At 53.7% G+C, this 14,397-nt stretch overlaps 1 protein-coding gene across 1 annotated transcript in view; it reads right to left on the bottom strand.

Annotated features, from left to right (window-relative positions):
* Positions 1–14,160, bottom strand: part of Sim2 (SIM bHLH transcription factor 2) — a 47,894-nt gene extending 33,734 nt beyond the window's left edge. The window contains exons 1-3 of the mRNA XM_047563334.1: positions 13,409–14,160; positions 4,451–4,533; positions 1,548–1,637 (exon numbers count right to left, since the gene is read on the bottom strand). Coding sequence (XP_047419290.1) covers positions 1,548–1,637; positions 4,451–4,533; positions 13,409–13,583 — 348 coding nt within the window. The 5' untranslated portion in view covers positions 13,584–14,160. The remainder of the gene's footprint in view (positions 1–1,547; positions 1,638–4,450; positions 4,534–13,408) is intronic.
* Between the last annotated feature and the right edge of the window lie 237 nt (positions 14,161–14,397).

Raw genomic sequence — 14,397 nt, 5'->3', positions numbered from 1 at the left:
AGCAAATTCTCTACCACTGAGCTGCTACACTTCAATCCCATAGAAACAGTAAATTTGGTCTTCTCAAAATATTTTCCATCTATACACATATTAGTCCCATGGTGCACATAGGTGCAAGAGTCAAGACTTGGTGAACTGTATTTGGGATAGCTGGTCCCATAAAAGAAGAGAAGAGGAAGAGAAAGAGAGAAAGAAACAACCTTCTCAACAGTTTTAATATGCAATTCCCTTTAAAGGACTTTGTATAGGAAACACACAAACCCACTTGGACATGGAGAAGGATATGCATACATTGGAAAAGAAGGTTGTAAAGCAATGGCGAGTTTTTTAAAAAATGTACTGGCAGAAAAAGAAAATGAATACACCAAATGCAGTTTCCCAAATTTGGTAATTTTGTTTTTCAATGAGAAAACTCCAGTGACATTAATGGGCATGTTCCCTTTGGGCTTAACTGCAGAAGGAGGCTGGGCAGGACAGGTCACTCACGCGCCTCTCTGGAGCCCTGGTTCTGTCTCTGTCATTCATGTAGTGTGTCCTCACTTGTGATGAAAAGTCACGCTGAGAGCTCACAATGTAAAGGAACATTTAGTCCTAACATGTATAAAAAATGTGCCTTTTATCTCTCTGCTCCATGCTCATTAGACCCGAGAAGTGAAGGGAATCACAGTCAGCTTCTCCCTGTGCATTCATGGGCCCAGACCGCAGCCAAACCCTCCACCCAACCCTCATCTGGTTGGGGGTTGACAAGTTGAGGCCACCTCTTCCTTCTAGGGGAGGAACCCCCTTTTTAGAAGATGGTTTCACTTTTCCAGAGAAATGGGTAATATTTAAATGTTCTAAAGAAACCAGGACCTTGCAGTGCAAAACAGTAGTAAACTGAATTTTATGAGTTTCTATCACAAGCATATAAAATGCTTTACTGAAACAACCACTGAAGTGGAAAAACTCAGGAAAAATGACCCTGAATTCCATGTGAACACTCATAAATCTACCCCTTCCCTTTCTGTCTCCCCAAAGCATATGCTGCATAAAATCCATGTTCTACATCAGCTTCCTCTCACTTCACAGCAAGGTACGACACCATGTGCAGACCAGCACGTGTGGACTGACTGAAGTCCCCCTGGGGAAGCGCTTTTCTGTTCCATCTAACATCACTAGGTGAGCAGACAGTGCAGCATATAGGACAGAACCTTAGAACAAGGTAAAGACACACTGGTCATTAGTCCCAAAGGGGGGAGAAAGTGAAAAGGTAAAAATGTAAAAATTATAAAAAAGAAAGAGGGAGGGAGGGAAAGGAAAAGAGAAAAGAAAACCAAAGCAAACCACTATGGGCATGGAAGAAGAGAATTTGGGGGCTGGGGGTAGAGCTCAGTGGTGGAGCTTGTTTGATCCCCAGCACTGGGTGGGGAGAGGGATTTTGGAGTTATGAATAGTGTTCATACACAAATGCAGACACTTAGATTCATTTTCAGGCTAGGCAAGGTCGTCACAATCTGCTACCACTTAACTGAATATTTTGATTATACATAAAATTTGGCCACACCTACCTGGGACAAACCTAAATGTACAGAAGCCGTCTCGGATATATACATGATTTTGCCATCAGATGCTACCACAAAAACAAATCCATCCAAAGTCTGAAAAAGAAAAGGTATCAGGTAAAGATGTTAGTTCTACACCAGCATTAAATCTAGAAATTTCGCTATCACTGGGCTGGAGGTGAAGTGTGGGGAAGGTATAAAAGTTCCGTGGTGCAGTGTCTACCAGTATCCATGAGACCCAGCACTGGGGGTCGGGGGGGTGGCGGAGAAATCAACACATATTTGTTAAATGCAAAAAAAGGAGCCAGGGCCATGAGGACCACAGGTGACAACACTCAAGGTTTATTTCCCAAGCCAGGCTCTCAAATGCTTTTAAAGCACTTTAAAAACAATCTTACATCCACATCACAAAAATCATGAGAAACAGTTGAGAATTCCTATCATGCTCAGTTTAAATGTAGTAGCTTTATTGTTTGGAGTTATTTTAGCACTTAGCACAAATCCGGAGTTCTATGGTTCTTAGGGGAACATCCACCACTATATAGACCATTTAAGTCATAATTGGCAGTCATTTATACCACTAGGACATACTCTTTATTTGCCACAATATTCTAGTTACCCATAAGTACCATTTCAATAATAAATTCCGACCACTGCCACTCCCCCGAAAATAAAACAAAATACCCGATTATTTTACCAGACAAAGTCTACAGAATTAACTATTTCAACTTTGTAAGAGATCAAATAACCTTTGCCTAATTCAAGGAAAAAAGTATCAACTTCTGAAAAATTATAACTACCCAAATGAAATTCTGATCTTTGCCTAAGCACTCTGAAAATAAAGTAAAACTATAAGAGGTAATTAAGACAAATGAAAAGGTAATAATTATATTTCTGTCAAGGATAAAAAGACTAACTTTTTGAAAAAAGGAAACTGTATTTTATTTACTCATTCATATTTTAGATCCAGAACCAAAGAAAAGCAATAAAGTTCGTGAAAGACCCATACAATCCACAGTGCTACTCCCATAAAAAATATTCCAAATTAATTTCTGGCCACAAATTCTATTTTTACAGCATGTAATTGAAACCAGATTACCTTTGGGTTCTCAACCCCCACTTTGGAGGGGGGCTATAAAGAACATAGTAGAAATGAAACTTGAAAGATATCCTTACATTCTGCTGTCTCAAATACCGTTTGCTGCAAAAATTCTTGGCCAACTAAATTATCAGTGTCTTTCCCTGTGCTAGGTTGAGACCAGCAACTTGATTATAAGTCTTACTTTCAGGTTTCTAACTCAGCTACAACACGTTTCTCAACATAACCTAGGATATTTCAGAAATATAAAGCAATTTCTAAAGTTATAAACACTTTGGCAAATTTTGCATGGTTGCTGAACTCCAAAACTATTAGAGATACATTTAACTAAATAGATATTTTGCAACATCTAGGAAAACAAAAGTCAAGAAATTATCATAATTAAATTCTAAACGTTGCCAGCGGTAGCTTAAAAAAAAAATATTCTTAATGGACAACATGAAGTGTGCCTTCCTAGCTTCAATGACCTAATTCGCTTGCATGTATTATAACTGCAAAGACGACCATGCACACACCACTCAGGAATTAATTAAATGTACAGCTGAGACGTCTGGAGGTGTTGACTTTGCCCACCAGATTTTCTCTGAAGTTCTCCCGCACGCACTTAGTTGTCCCTGATATTAGTGTCACCTATAACGTGGAGAGTATGAAACATGGAAAACACCCAGCGCAAAGCTGGAAGGGAGCGAAGCCCAGCGGAAGGGGCCCGGGCCAGGCTCCCAGAGGGCGTTACCCCTCCGGGAGCTACGCCGTTCTCTTTATGTTGTAAAAGCTCCAGGTTTCAAATATTCCCCCATTCCCTCTCCCCAGCACATGCATTTTCAAAAACAAATCACGCCCAGGCATTTGGGGCAAAAGTTTTGAAAAGATCTGGTTTTCAAAATGCAGAGACCTGTCACAACGGCTGCAGCCAACATCCCGCTCCCCTTTAAGGAAACACAAAATAGAGGAAATGCAAAATAGCTCTTGGTGGGCATTTTTCTATGGAGAGACAAATGATGGGGGCTGGGGATGAATCAGGTCGTTGATGAGGCTCTGTAAAGAACATTGCTGTACTCTGCTAGCGCCAGCTGCTGACCTGGAAGTGGATGCTGGTGCCCAGGGTTACCCAGCCCAAACTGCCACGGTCCTACATTGCAGAGATAGAAAGCTGGGGTCGGGGCAGCAGCGTAGCAGCCTGGGCGGGAAAGGCCAGGGACTGGAAGGGCAAAATGCCTGACCCCAAACCAAGCTACCAAGATGGGTGGTGACACTAGATGCTAAAGTAACCCTTTGAAAAGAAACCTGGTCTGTAATAAGCTCTCAATACATGCCAAATGTTGATACTCCATTATTGATGCTGTCTCTCCATCAACGCATTCCTGGGCGCGGACACACACACACACACTAGTTGCTAAACGCGGCTGCGTTCTGGCTCCAAGTTTCCTGATCACTCCTCTGGCTCCAGAGCCTGGCCCGGTGTCTGGTACGAAGCGAAGTAAGGTTGGCAAGGGCTTAACCACGCTCAGGGGCGCCTGTCAGCCTAGGTCTGGAGTGAGCTAGAGACTCCGGGGTGCTGGGAGCGGCAGAGATGCAGGTTGGGGATGAGGCTGAGGTTGCGCCCCACAGGCCAAGCATCCACGCTTGGGTTTTGTCCCTCCCGGGTGGGAGCCACCCCCGCCCCCGGGACTACTTCAGCTTGGGAGCGGCCTGTGGATTTGTGCCGCGCACCTCGAGACTCGGGTGGCAGGGTCGGAAGGGAGCCCCCGCCCGGGCATCTGCCAGGGCGATTGGCGGCGGCGGCGCTCCTCCCCCGGCGCGGTGGTTCTACCTGCAGCAAGTGCGATCCCAGCTCCTTGGCGACACTGTCCAGGGGCCCGGTGCGACTCGGCTGTCCCCATGCATCTCCTAAACCTGGACAGGGAAATGAAACAACCAGTAAACGGCCGCGTTCAGCAAGAGGCCGTGGCGCCGCGCAGGGCGCGCAGAGCCCCCGCACCCTGAGCTCCTCGAACCCGGGGCCTGCCCCTGCCGCCTCCTCTGCCCAGCAGGCCGCCGCCTGTGCCCTCGCGGTTGCCCCTTTGCCCTCGGTTTAAAAGAAACAGACCTGAGGAGGAATTCCCTCGAGGTCTCCCGCCCATGCTCTGGCGCTCGCTGAGCCGAGCAGGCGGACCGCTCCTGCGGGTCGCCCACGTGCTCAGGGCTCTGAAATTGCCGTTTTATTTGAAATGCCACAAAGTAATCTAATCTGCTTTGAAATTGGCCATCCTCGGGGCCGAACGGGGATATCGATTTGACCCGTAAATATTTCCCTAAGGACCTCTCCCTCCCTTCCCAGGTGTCGTCCGCAGCTCTGCTCTTTCCCAAACAGAGAGCTCAGATGGAGAGACCCCGCCGTCCGGGGACAGCTTTTCCCGCATTAAAAAAAAAAAAAAAAAAAAAAAAAAAAACAACTTCTCCCCTCCACCATCTCAGCCCTCCCAGACTCCCCGGCTGGGCGGTCCCCGCTCCAGACTCAGAGTTCCATGCCCAGGGAGGGCTACCTGGGGCCTTCAGGCTCCAAATCCCGGTGGTGGGCGCGGGGTGGGCGCCAAACGGCGAGAGCCTCGCGTAGGCTCGACGGCGAATGAGAAGTGTCCAGTCCCACACAGTCGGGGTCCCCCCGGCCCCGGCGCCTCCTCACCGCCCCATCCCTAGCCCCTCCTGCTCTTCCCCCCCACCTCCCCAAGGTCACCAGTGTTGCGGAAAATGCACCCGGGGAATGAGGGCCCCGCGCTTCCGAGTCCCCCTTCCCCTGCGCTCTCAGGCCAGCTGCTGTGACCTGGGGGACCTCGGCCTCTACTCACTCCACACACATCCAGAAGGCTCCCGAGGGGGCGACACCAGCCGGCATAGAAGAACCTTTAAATTCCCCAGAATCCTTCCTCTGGGGACCCTGGGTTCGCACCTCGGCCTCCAGCCCAGGAGACAAAGGCCGGTGACTGCCATCTCCGCTAGCGCCCTAGCCTCCATAACCTCCCCCCGAGGAGAACATGCCCTCGGGCTCGCTTCCTGCTCCGGGAGCTCCCATTTCGGCCGCGAGCCCTTAGGGGTTTGCGCTTCCTCCCGGGAACTGAAGACCAGCCCCAGACCGTGCCAGGAGTGCGGGACCTTCGGTCGGCGGCGGGTCGGACAAGGCGGGACGCGCCGGGCTAGAAACCTGGTCAGCCGCGGTAATCCTCGCATGGATTCCCGAAGAGTCGCCGCGCTGGCGTCCTGGGTCCTCTCCGTCCCTGCGAGTTGCTAGGGCATCGTGGCTTCTAGAGGCCTCCACCCCAGGAGGCAGAAAACGGACCTCGAGGCCCAGGACAGTGGCTTTGTAGATTCCTCTTGGAAACAGTTCAGCAGCTAGAAGGGGGGTGACCTTTATTTTCTCTTCCTGTGCTCTAAGAATCGGGCTTTATCTCGGTCTAATAAGGGAGTGGTCAACTTCCACTTGCCCGACGCCCCCAGGCAAATAGTCGCTCGCAGCTTTCTATTCTTGGACCCTAAGACACCACTGTGTGAACGCAGGTGGCTCTCTAACCCCAGGAGACTGCTTCCACCCCGAAGCATCACCACCCCGATCCTACCAGCGCATCCCTTGAGCTCACTCTCAGGTCCTTCCTGCCCGCATCCAGGCGGGAAGCCTGGTAGGGACCGTGTTTGTCCCCATTTAAACAGTAATAGAAAGAACCAAAATTTAAAAGCAGTGGGGGCAGTGAAGAAAGACTTTACTTAAGAACCTAGGAAATCTGATTTCCAAAAATGAACAGATGTGTCTTGTATCTGTCCTCCTCTCCCCTGGCTCAGGGTCCTTCTGGGTCCCTGGAGGTGAAGGCGCCCTTGCCCCAACACAGTGCCCAAGGTGAGTGGGGCCTCCCTGTCTTTAGTTTCTTGCAGAGTCGGTGGCCCAAAGGCTTGGTGTAAACTTTTGGTTTGTGGGAATGGCCTCCAGACTGGACTCCACTGGCAGAAATGTTTCAAAGCCTGCTGAAGGCTCTGGCTTTCCATGAGGAAGTGTGCTGATGTAGGCATAGATTTTTTTCATATTATTCAAATATTCAGATACTCTGAGAGACCTTATCCTCCTATATCACTAAAATTTTTCTACAAGTTCCCATGCCTACATTGAGCTGGCAGAGATTTGCATCGACTTTAGGATCCGGCTGGAAGTAGCTGGGCATCACCAAATGGTTGCCCCAAGCACTGCCCGCCTGGGGGCCACCTCACCCCAGGCAGTGGCTGCCAGCTCTTCCATTAAGAACCACAGTAGATGAGGTCTTTTCCCTCAGCCCATAAAAATCTACTTTGGGCTGAAGCAGAGACTGAATAAAGTAAGGTTTGTAATGAAAAGCATCCTCTTGGTACTGGAAAGCCATATGCACTCCCGAAAAAGTGAAGCTTTAGGCATGTGGCCCTTATCTGGACCTAAGAAAGGGACTGGCTTATTTATTTGAAAAGTGGGGGTGGGTGGAGTTAAAGTCTGGGGTAAGCTCCTGCAGGGCTGAAGTTGGTGGGCTATTTATTAGTGGGTATCAACTGCTTGCAGAGGCTGAGACTCTTGTTTCTCAGCCCCCACGTTGGATTCCTCCCATGCTGCCTGCCTCCATTTGGTTTGCCAGTAGCCAGAGGTCAAGGATGGCCAGGCTCTAGAGGACCCACAGGGAGAAACTGGGACAGCTAGGTCAGGGCAAAAGGGAACCAAGCCCACATGCCCACTTTTACCTGTTAATCTTGAGGTACCCCTTTTCCTGCTTGCTCCCAGGGTTTGTGGGTACAGAACCTGCTTTTGCCTGCTGTCTGTTCTCTTGTTTAACCCCCACAGACTTGCCCTCTATAGAAGCCACCTAAATATGATTTCTTTTCCCTGGTTAGTCAGCGAACAGCTCATTAGCAACTGTCCTATGGGGCTTCAGTCAGACTCTAGGGGTACATCCAGATGCAGGCCACAGACCATAAACATGGGGCCACAAAGGAGAGAAAAGGAGATTGCTTTCCCGCTGCAAGGTTGGTGGCCTTGCTCAGGTGAGAGGACACCCGGGTTTCCATCCTTTCTCTGGACCAGCCAGAAGGACTCTGTGATCATGACGGTGGGTGTGGACACAGAAGAGTTAGGGTCTGGACTCTGGTAAGAATACTCTTGCTTCCCCACAGGACAATCTTGGGTAACTAAAAAGCAGGGACAGAAGACTTCTCCAGGACTTGTGAAAATTGAAAGGCTAATAACAGGAAGGCCGCTGTCCCTGCCGCATCCTGCACAGCAACACTGGATAAGGATATGAAAAAATCTAGGACAGACAGCTGGGGAGTCGCTGGGTCTCTCACCTTCTAGGACCCACCCTCCGTAGTTTAAGACTTGGCCAGGCGGCAGGGCCTCATCTCCAGCCAGAGCCCCGACCTCTAACCTTTATTTCTCACCTCTAAAATGGGATTGTTTGGGGATTAAGTGAGCCGGGCTAGTGTGAGGCCTCAGTGTCTGTGCCTACTGCCCTCACCTTTGTCCAGCTACCCCTTCCCGGCCTCCAACCTCCCCTTCCCCAATTATAACCCCTCCCCAGGGAGAGGGGTGTGAGGGTGTGTCTCTGGGGGAGCACGACCTCTTGCCCTTCGAGGGCCAGATCTGAGGATGCAAGGTCACACATTCGGATTGCAAGCCACTCCCAAGTCTAGCAGGTGTGCGGGGGGAGGGGGGGTGAGGAACTATTGCTTGATCCTCTCGCTCCTCCGCTCAGGCACACACTGGAACTGGCGCACGCAACCGAGGCCCCGTCCAAGCCGGTCACCCCAACAGCGTTTCCAACCCCAGACCCGGCGGGACAGCCCTCACAGGGTTAACAGGTCCCGTCTGCTTGTGCTGGGAGGAGTCTGGGGCCGGGTCCCCGCTTTGCTGATCCAGGAGAACCCATGGCTTGCACGTCTCATAAGCCTCCTCTCTGGACCCCAGGATCCACGTACATGGTGGAGAGTCGCGGGCTTCTCTAGCGCACATTCGTTTTTCTCCAGTCCTAGAATCTATCTGTTCCCTTCGAGGTCCCTGGAAAATTCGCCCGAGTGAGTCCCTGTTTAAATCAATCGGAGACCGGGTGTGACAGGCTGGTAGGTAGGGACGCCCCCACGAAAGTCTCCTTCCCGGCCGACGGGGGAAGGGAGGGGAGAAGGCTTCAGGCCTGGCCGATCCGCGGGGAACGAGCGTGGGACGTGCACTGACCACCGACTAAAGGCCCCCGCGACCCCAGGGCGGAACGCGTAGGTCCTTGCAAGGGCGGGATGTGGTCCCAGCGACCGCGGCACTAGCAGCGAGCCGCGCCCAGAGCCGCCCCGCGCTTCCCGGGCGAGGCTCCCTGGGCGCGCCGCGGAGCTCCAGGGTCGGGGTCGGGGTCTGGGGCGGATCTGCACGCGCTCTCCAGTTCCTCGCTCCAAGGCCAAGGCCTGAGCTGCGCGCGGCCACACCATCGCGGTCCCCAGCGCCCCACTCCACGACCGTGAGCTTTGCCTCATCTTCAAAGTGGAGATGCGGAGAGGGCTGGAAAATCTTCATTACTCTAAAAACGAGTCCATTAAAAGTGACCCACGTGATTCCAGGCTGCGGTCGAGGAAGATCTCTAAGGCCCTGTCCGCACAGGGTGACTATTCCCTCACCAAACCCTTGGAATCAAATCGTTTGGATCCAGGAAACAATTCCAGGCTGCGCGCTGCCTCCCTGCGGCGCTAGGTGTGTGGGTGCGGGTTAGCCGCTGCCTGCAACTGAATTCAACTCAGTCACCAGGACAGTTCCGGCCTTGAATCCCCGACCCCTCCACCCCCATCACACCCCGGCTCTGGGTCTTTCAGATCTGGGAAAAGGGGAGATAAGGAGATGCAGCCTTCAGCTTCCAACTTCATTCCTGAACCGGGACCTGAGGCCAGTCCTTCGCGCTAGCTAGCCACCGGTGTGCAAGGTCCCGGAGGGAACGCCACCCTTTCCCCACCGCCGTCCGGAATCGGGACTCCTGGCGGGAAGTCGAACCCCCCCAGGTTGACCGTCGCCCTGCAGCTTGCTGCAGCCAACCCGTGACAGTCATCGGACCCACGGAAACTACCCTAGGTCCCGGCGGGCGGGTGTGTTCACAGTGCAGTGATGGCCAGGAAGCACCCAGGGGTCGCCTGCGGTTTCCAGGGAGCCTCCTCTCCGAAACCCAGGGCCTCAAGGCTGAGGGGCGCAGGCGGCCTTTGCACTCCATCGCTGCCGTAACCCCGTGTTTACCGGCTTTCCACCACCCGCGAAAACTCACCCAAGTTTTCAATTTCCAGTCCACGTTCCAAAGCCGGCCTGGCTCTCTTTTGCCCTTATCCGCTCTATCTCCCACTTCTTAGTTCTATGTTGAAGGGGAGAAAAGGTGGCGGCCCACAAGGTGGCAGATCCTTAGTCTCAGGCCCTGCTTTCCCGGCCCTGCCATTTAAGCCTAGCCTAGTCCAGGAAACACCCCGAGTCCAGAGCGACGGGTAACCGGAGTAGACTGCCACCTACACCGCAAGGTTCCTCTGTCACCCTCATACTTGATCACAACAAACCTGTCTGGGTGCAGAGACGGTAATGGGCCCACTTTACAGACAAAAAGACTGAGGTCAGCAGTACAGGGTGACAGAGCCTCTGACCCAAATGCAAAAATTGAAAGAATTCCCCAAGCCTGAGGGATCGGCCTGCAAGCAGGGGTCTGCCTTGGCTTCTGGTGCCTCCCTCTGCCCTGGTGTGGGGACCTCCCTGAGTTCCTCTCTCTGGTGGCCTCTTCATGGAGAGGCAGGAGGACAGAGCAAGTGGCTGCCATGGCAGTTACTGTCTTACTCCTGCCCTGCTGTGGGACCTCAGGGAAGGGCTGTTCCCTCCCTGGCCTCAATCCCCACCCCCGTATAAAGGGTTCCTGTGATGATTCCTGCGGTTCCTTAAGACTATGCTATTCATTTTCTGAATCCCAAAGTACTAAATTGGTCTCAACGGTTTTTCTTTATCCAGGGACCCCACCTGTTTCAGGCAAATGGGTTCCACTCTGTCTTCTACTTGCAGCCAAGAGCTGTGGGCCATCTCAGAGCTCGTGTTGGCACTCAGCCTTGCTCTGACTCTAAGACCTCCCTAGTACCATTGTCCTGATCCCAGCAACTCAGCAGGGCCAAGGGGACTTGGAGCCCAGGTTAAATCAATCAAGGCCCACTGGGGCGGGGGAGGCTTCAGAGGTGCTAGAGGGGCAAGGGAATAATTTTGCACAGTGGAGTTCTTCCTGAATGCACCTTCTCTCTTTGCCCTATGCCCCCAGCTTCACTACTCCTTAGACAGTACTTGAGGGGAGTAGGTGTTGCAGCCCCAAACTTCAGGTCCCAGCCATGAGCAGTGGGGCAGTGCCTGATTTCAGGAAGTGGAGGAGGAAGGGATAAAGCCACTGCCCCACTGCCACGGCTTCCCCAAGTTATACTCTACAGATTCGGGACCATTTACAAAATCTAGAGCCAAGCTCCAAGATGGCACCCCCGCCCCAGATGCAGGTGGTCTCTCAAGTGGGCAGCTCCCAAACACAGCACTGACAGCACTTGCTCAGGATATCAACCCCAGCAAGGGGCAAAAGCTTCAGGGATTCTGGACCCAAAGGCCTGGAGATGTGCTTCCTTGATTACACCCCACAGACCTTTAAACCTCTGCTGTGGCGGTACACCTGCCACTTTCCAACATTTTAGCATCTTTCCCTGGAAATCCCTAAAAGAACAAATGGCTTAAATAAGCCCTCTTTCGCAGACCTCCCCTACCAGCTAATTTCAGGTTTATTACAAATCTTTGGCAACAAACAATGTACTCTTCAGATAATTTCTTCTTTCTCCCCCCACCAGAAAGAAAAAGAAAAAAAGAAAAAGAAAAAGAAAAAAGAAAAAGGTAGGAACTGAGGGGAGAGGATAGGAGCGCAGTTGCCCTGTCTGTTTTGTAGCAAGCGGATAAGATGCATCCCAGCAAATCAGCTAACGTTACTCCCCGGGTGGAAAGGAGACTCGACCCTTATAAAACCTAATTGGCTTTTAATGTCCATTGAAACTTCAGCTGGAAAGGAATCATTTCTACTTCTGTAGCCAAGGATTCATCCTTGGGTGGACAAGTAGGGAACATCGCTGCGAACAACTTCCCAGCCCAAGGGACTCGGGAAGAGGTATCTCCACGGATCCGAGTGGAGATACGTGCGCTGGGCCCAGTCCAGCAAGTTCAGGGCCGCAGCGCCCGGGAGGAAAGCGCCCTTCGACCGCGAGGCCGGGCTGGGAGGCTCCCGAGAGGCCCGGTCACTGCTTCCGGCCGCTCAGCTCCCTGGTGCTCGGGGCTGCTCCGGCGCTTGCTCCCTGGCCCCGCCAGCCGCCGGCCTGCAGGCCGCAATTGCCGACAGGCCCGCTGCGCTCCACGAGGAAGACGGTGGAAAACGCAGCTGCAGCCCCAGAAACCATGGCAAACAACAGGTTTGGAGGCGGCGAACGCAAAAGGAGCTTACCGGGTCGAGTGCCGGGCCGCGGATGATATTCATGGAGGCGCCCTGTGGCCGAAGGACACCTGTCGCCCGCACTGCAGAGACCCTCCAGTGCCCTGCTGCGGAAGTGATCTTTTTACCACGAAGTCCTCTCGGGTGGCTCCAGGGCCTGGAGATCCTGGGGTGCCCGTCAGAACCCTGAACAGTGCACTTCCCCGCAGTGTCAGGGTCCCTGGGGGAGAGATCCCGGACCTGCCGTTTGGAGATCTGGCCCAGTGGCCACAATCACCGGCGGAGGCCTGCGTGTGCATGCTGGGAGACACCATCCAGCACGCCACCATTTCTTACGATCTCTGCCTGACCGTGGGTCCCAGCGACCCTCTTCCACCAGTAGTATATTTTCAATTCTAAAAGAACTGCTACGCTCAGCCCGCCATTTTCGAAATAATTGCCTTTCTCTTCGCCGGTGTTTCAGCTCACCAACCCCAGATCTCGCCTACAACGACCTCGGCCCCAGAGGAAAGGGAGGCAGGTCGGAAAAGGGTAGCCCGAGAGACTGCGTGAGGGCCTGACTCCCACAAGCACTCGGTGGCCTTGGCCTGCTGTGCCCGGGCCTCACCAAGCTGCAGGCTTGTTCCTAGGGGGTGCAGCATGGAGAAAAGAGGAGGGATGAAGGGATGAAAGAGAAAACGAGAGCTGGAGAAAGAAAGAGGAAGTGGGGAAAGAAGGAAGGTAAATAAGAAGGAAGAAAGCAAAGGAACAGAGAAAATTATAAGGAAACAAAACCACACCGAACCAGAGCAGACTGGCAAAGGGATGGGGGAGAGAAAGGGCAGAAGGAGGAGGAGAGAAGGAGATGGAGAAGAAGAAAAAATAAAAAAGGAAAGGAGGAGGAGGAAGAAGAGAGGAAAAGAAACAAACAGAACCAGAATGGACTGGCATTAAGAGGAAAGAAAAGAAAGAATGGGAGGGAGGAAGGAAAGGAGAAGGGAGGGAAGAAGGAAGAAAGAAAGCACAAAACCTGAATGGGCCAGCATGCCAGTGCCAACTTGGGATCGCCTGTCCCTGGTACAATCCTTGGTTTGCCTCCGCCCTGCGCCAAGAGAGGGTTTGGTCGCCTGGGCCGTGGTAGCCCTGGCCCCTCTCTCTTCTGCGTCCCAGCTGAAGTCCCCGGCTCGGCCCTCCCCAAACACCCTAGTACTGACTGGGGGACATCGGCCGCCCCTCCGGGCCGGCTCCTGCTCGGGCTGAGGCTGCCTAACTCCCCAGAGTTCCCGGCCGCCCACCTGCGGCCTCACCTTCAGGGAAGACCGCGCGCATCTTCAGGTAGCTCGTGGTGAGTCGTATGATGGACGCTTTGTCCAGCTGCGAAGTGATGGCCGATGGCAGTGGGAGCAGCTTGGCCAGCTCATAAAACTCGCCATTTTCCTTCTCTCTCCTGGTTTTGGCCGCATTCTTGGACTTCTCCTTCATCGCGCCTCGGCTCTGGGCATATTAGACCCGGCCGTGCTCCAGGCCCGCGGAGTCCCGTTCAGGCTGCAGCAGCTGGGACGGGGAAAGAGGAGCTGGGGGCCAGGTGAATCCGGGTGTCGGCCGCGGACAGGTGCGCGGGACCGGCCTGGGGCACTGAGAAGCCTCTCCGCAGTTGCCAGCCCTGAGCTCAGAGCAAACCAGCTGCGCCGCCCCGCGCTCCGCCCGCGGCTCGGGGCTGGACTGTTCCGCGGCGATCAGAGCCCGGCTTCCTGTTCACTCTTCCTGCCTCCTGTCTCCCCTGCCTCAGCTTTTCTTAGGGTGCAGGGGTCCAGCGAAGAGGCTGCGGTGCTGCTGTTTAGTCCTTAACCGGCTGTTGGCACCCGCTGCCGCGAGGCCCCTCCAAAGTGGAGGGCGGCATGGGCGGCGGCGGCCGCGGAGCCATGGAGAGGAATCGGAGACGAGGGGAGCGAGACCGAGGCGGCTGGAGCCCGACCCGGGCCTGGGCGCGCTCTCCTGCCCTCTCAGGCTGTTCCCGGTGCCTGGAGACCCGCGCCGGAGCCCGCGATCTGCTGCGAGGCGCAGCTGCTCCGCAGTCCACGTGCGACCGAGCAGCGTTTGTTTATGGCGGACCCGCCTTCGGGCGGAGCGCTGGGCCGCCTGGGCCGGGAGGGGGGGCAGCAGGGGGAGGGACCGCGGCGGGGGCGGGGGTGCAGATCCTCGCTTCCGACCCCGCCGCGGCCCCGGAGGCACGGGCGCGCCTCCGCGTCGCTACCTCCAGGGACTCTCCCGAGAAAGACGAGCGCGCTCCCGGGCT

This window comes from Sciurus carolinensis, chromosome 9 (assembly GCF_902686445.1).
Source record: "Sciurus carolinensis chromosome 9, mSciCar1.2, whole genome shotgun sequence".
Taxonomy (NCBI): Eukaryota; Metazoa; Chordata; class Mammalia; order Rodentia; family Sciuridae; genus Sciurus; species Sciurus carolinensis.
This window is presented reverse-complemented; position numbering and strand designations above follow the sequence as displayed.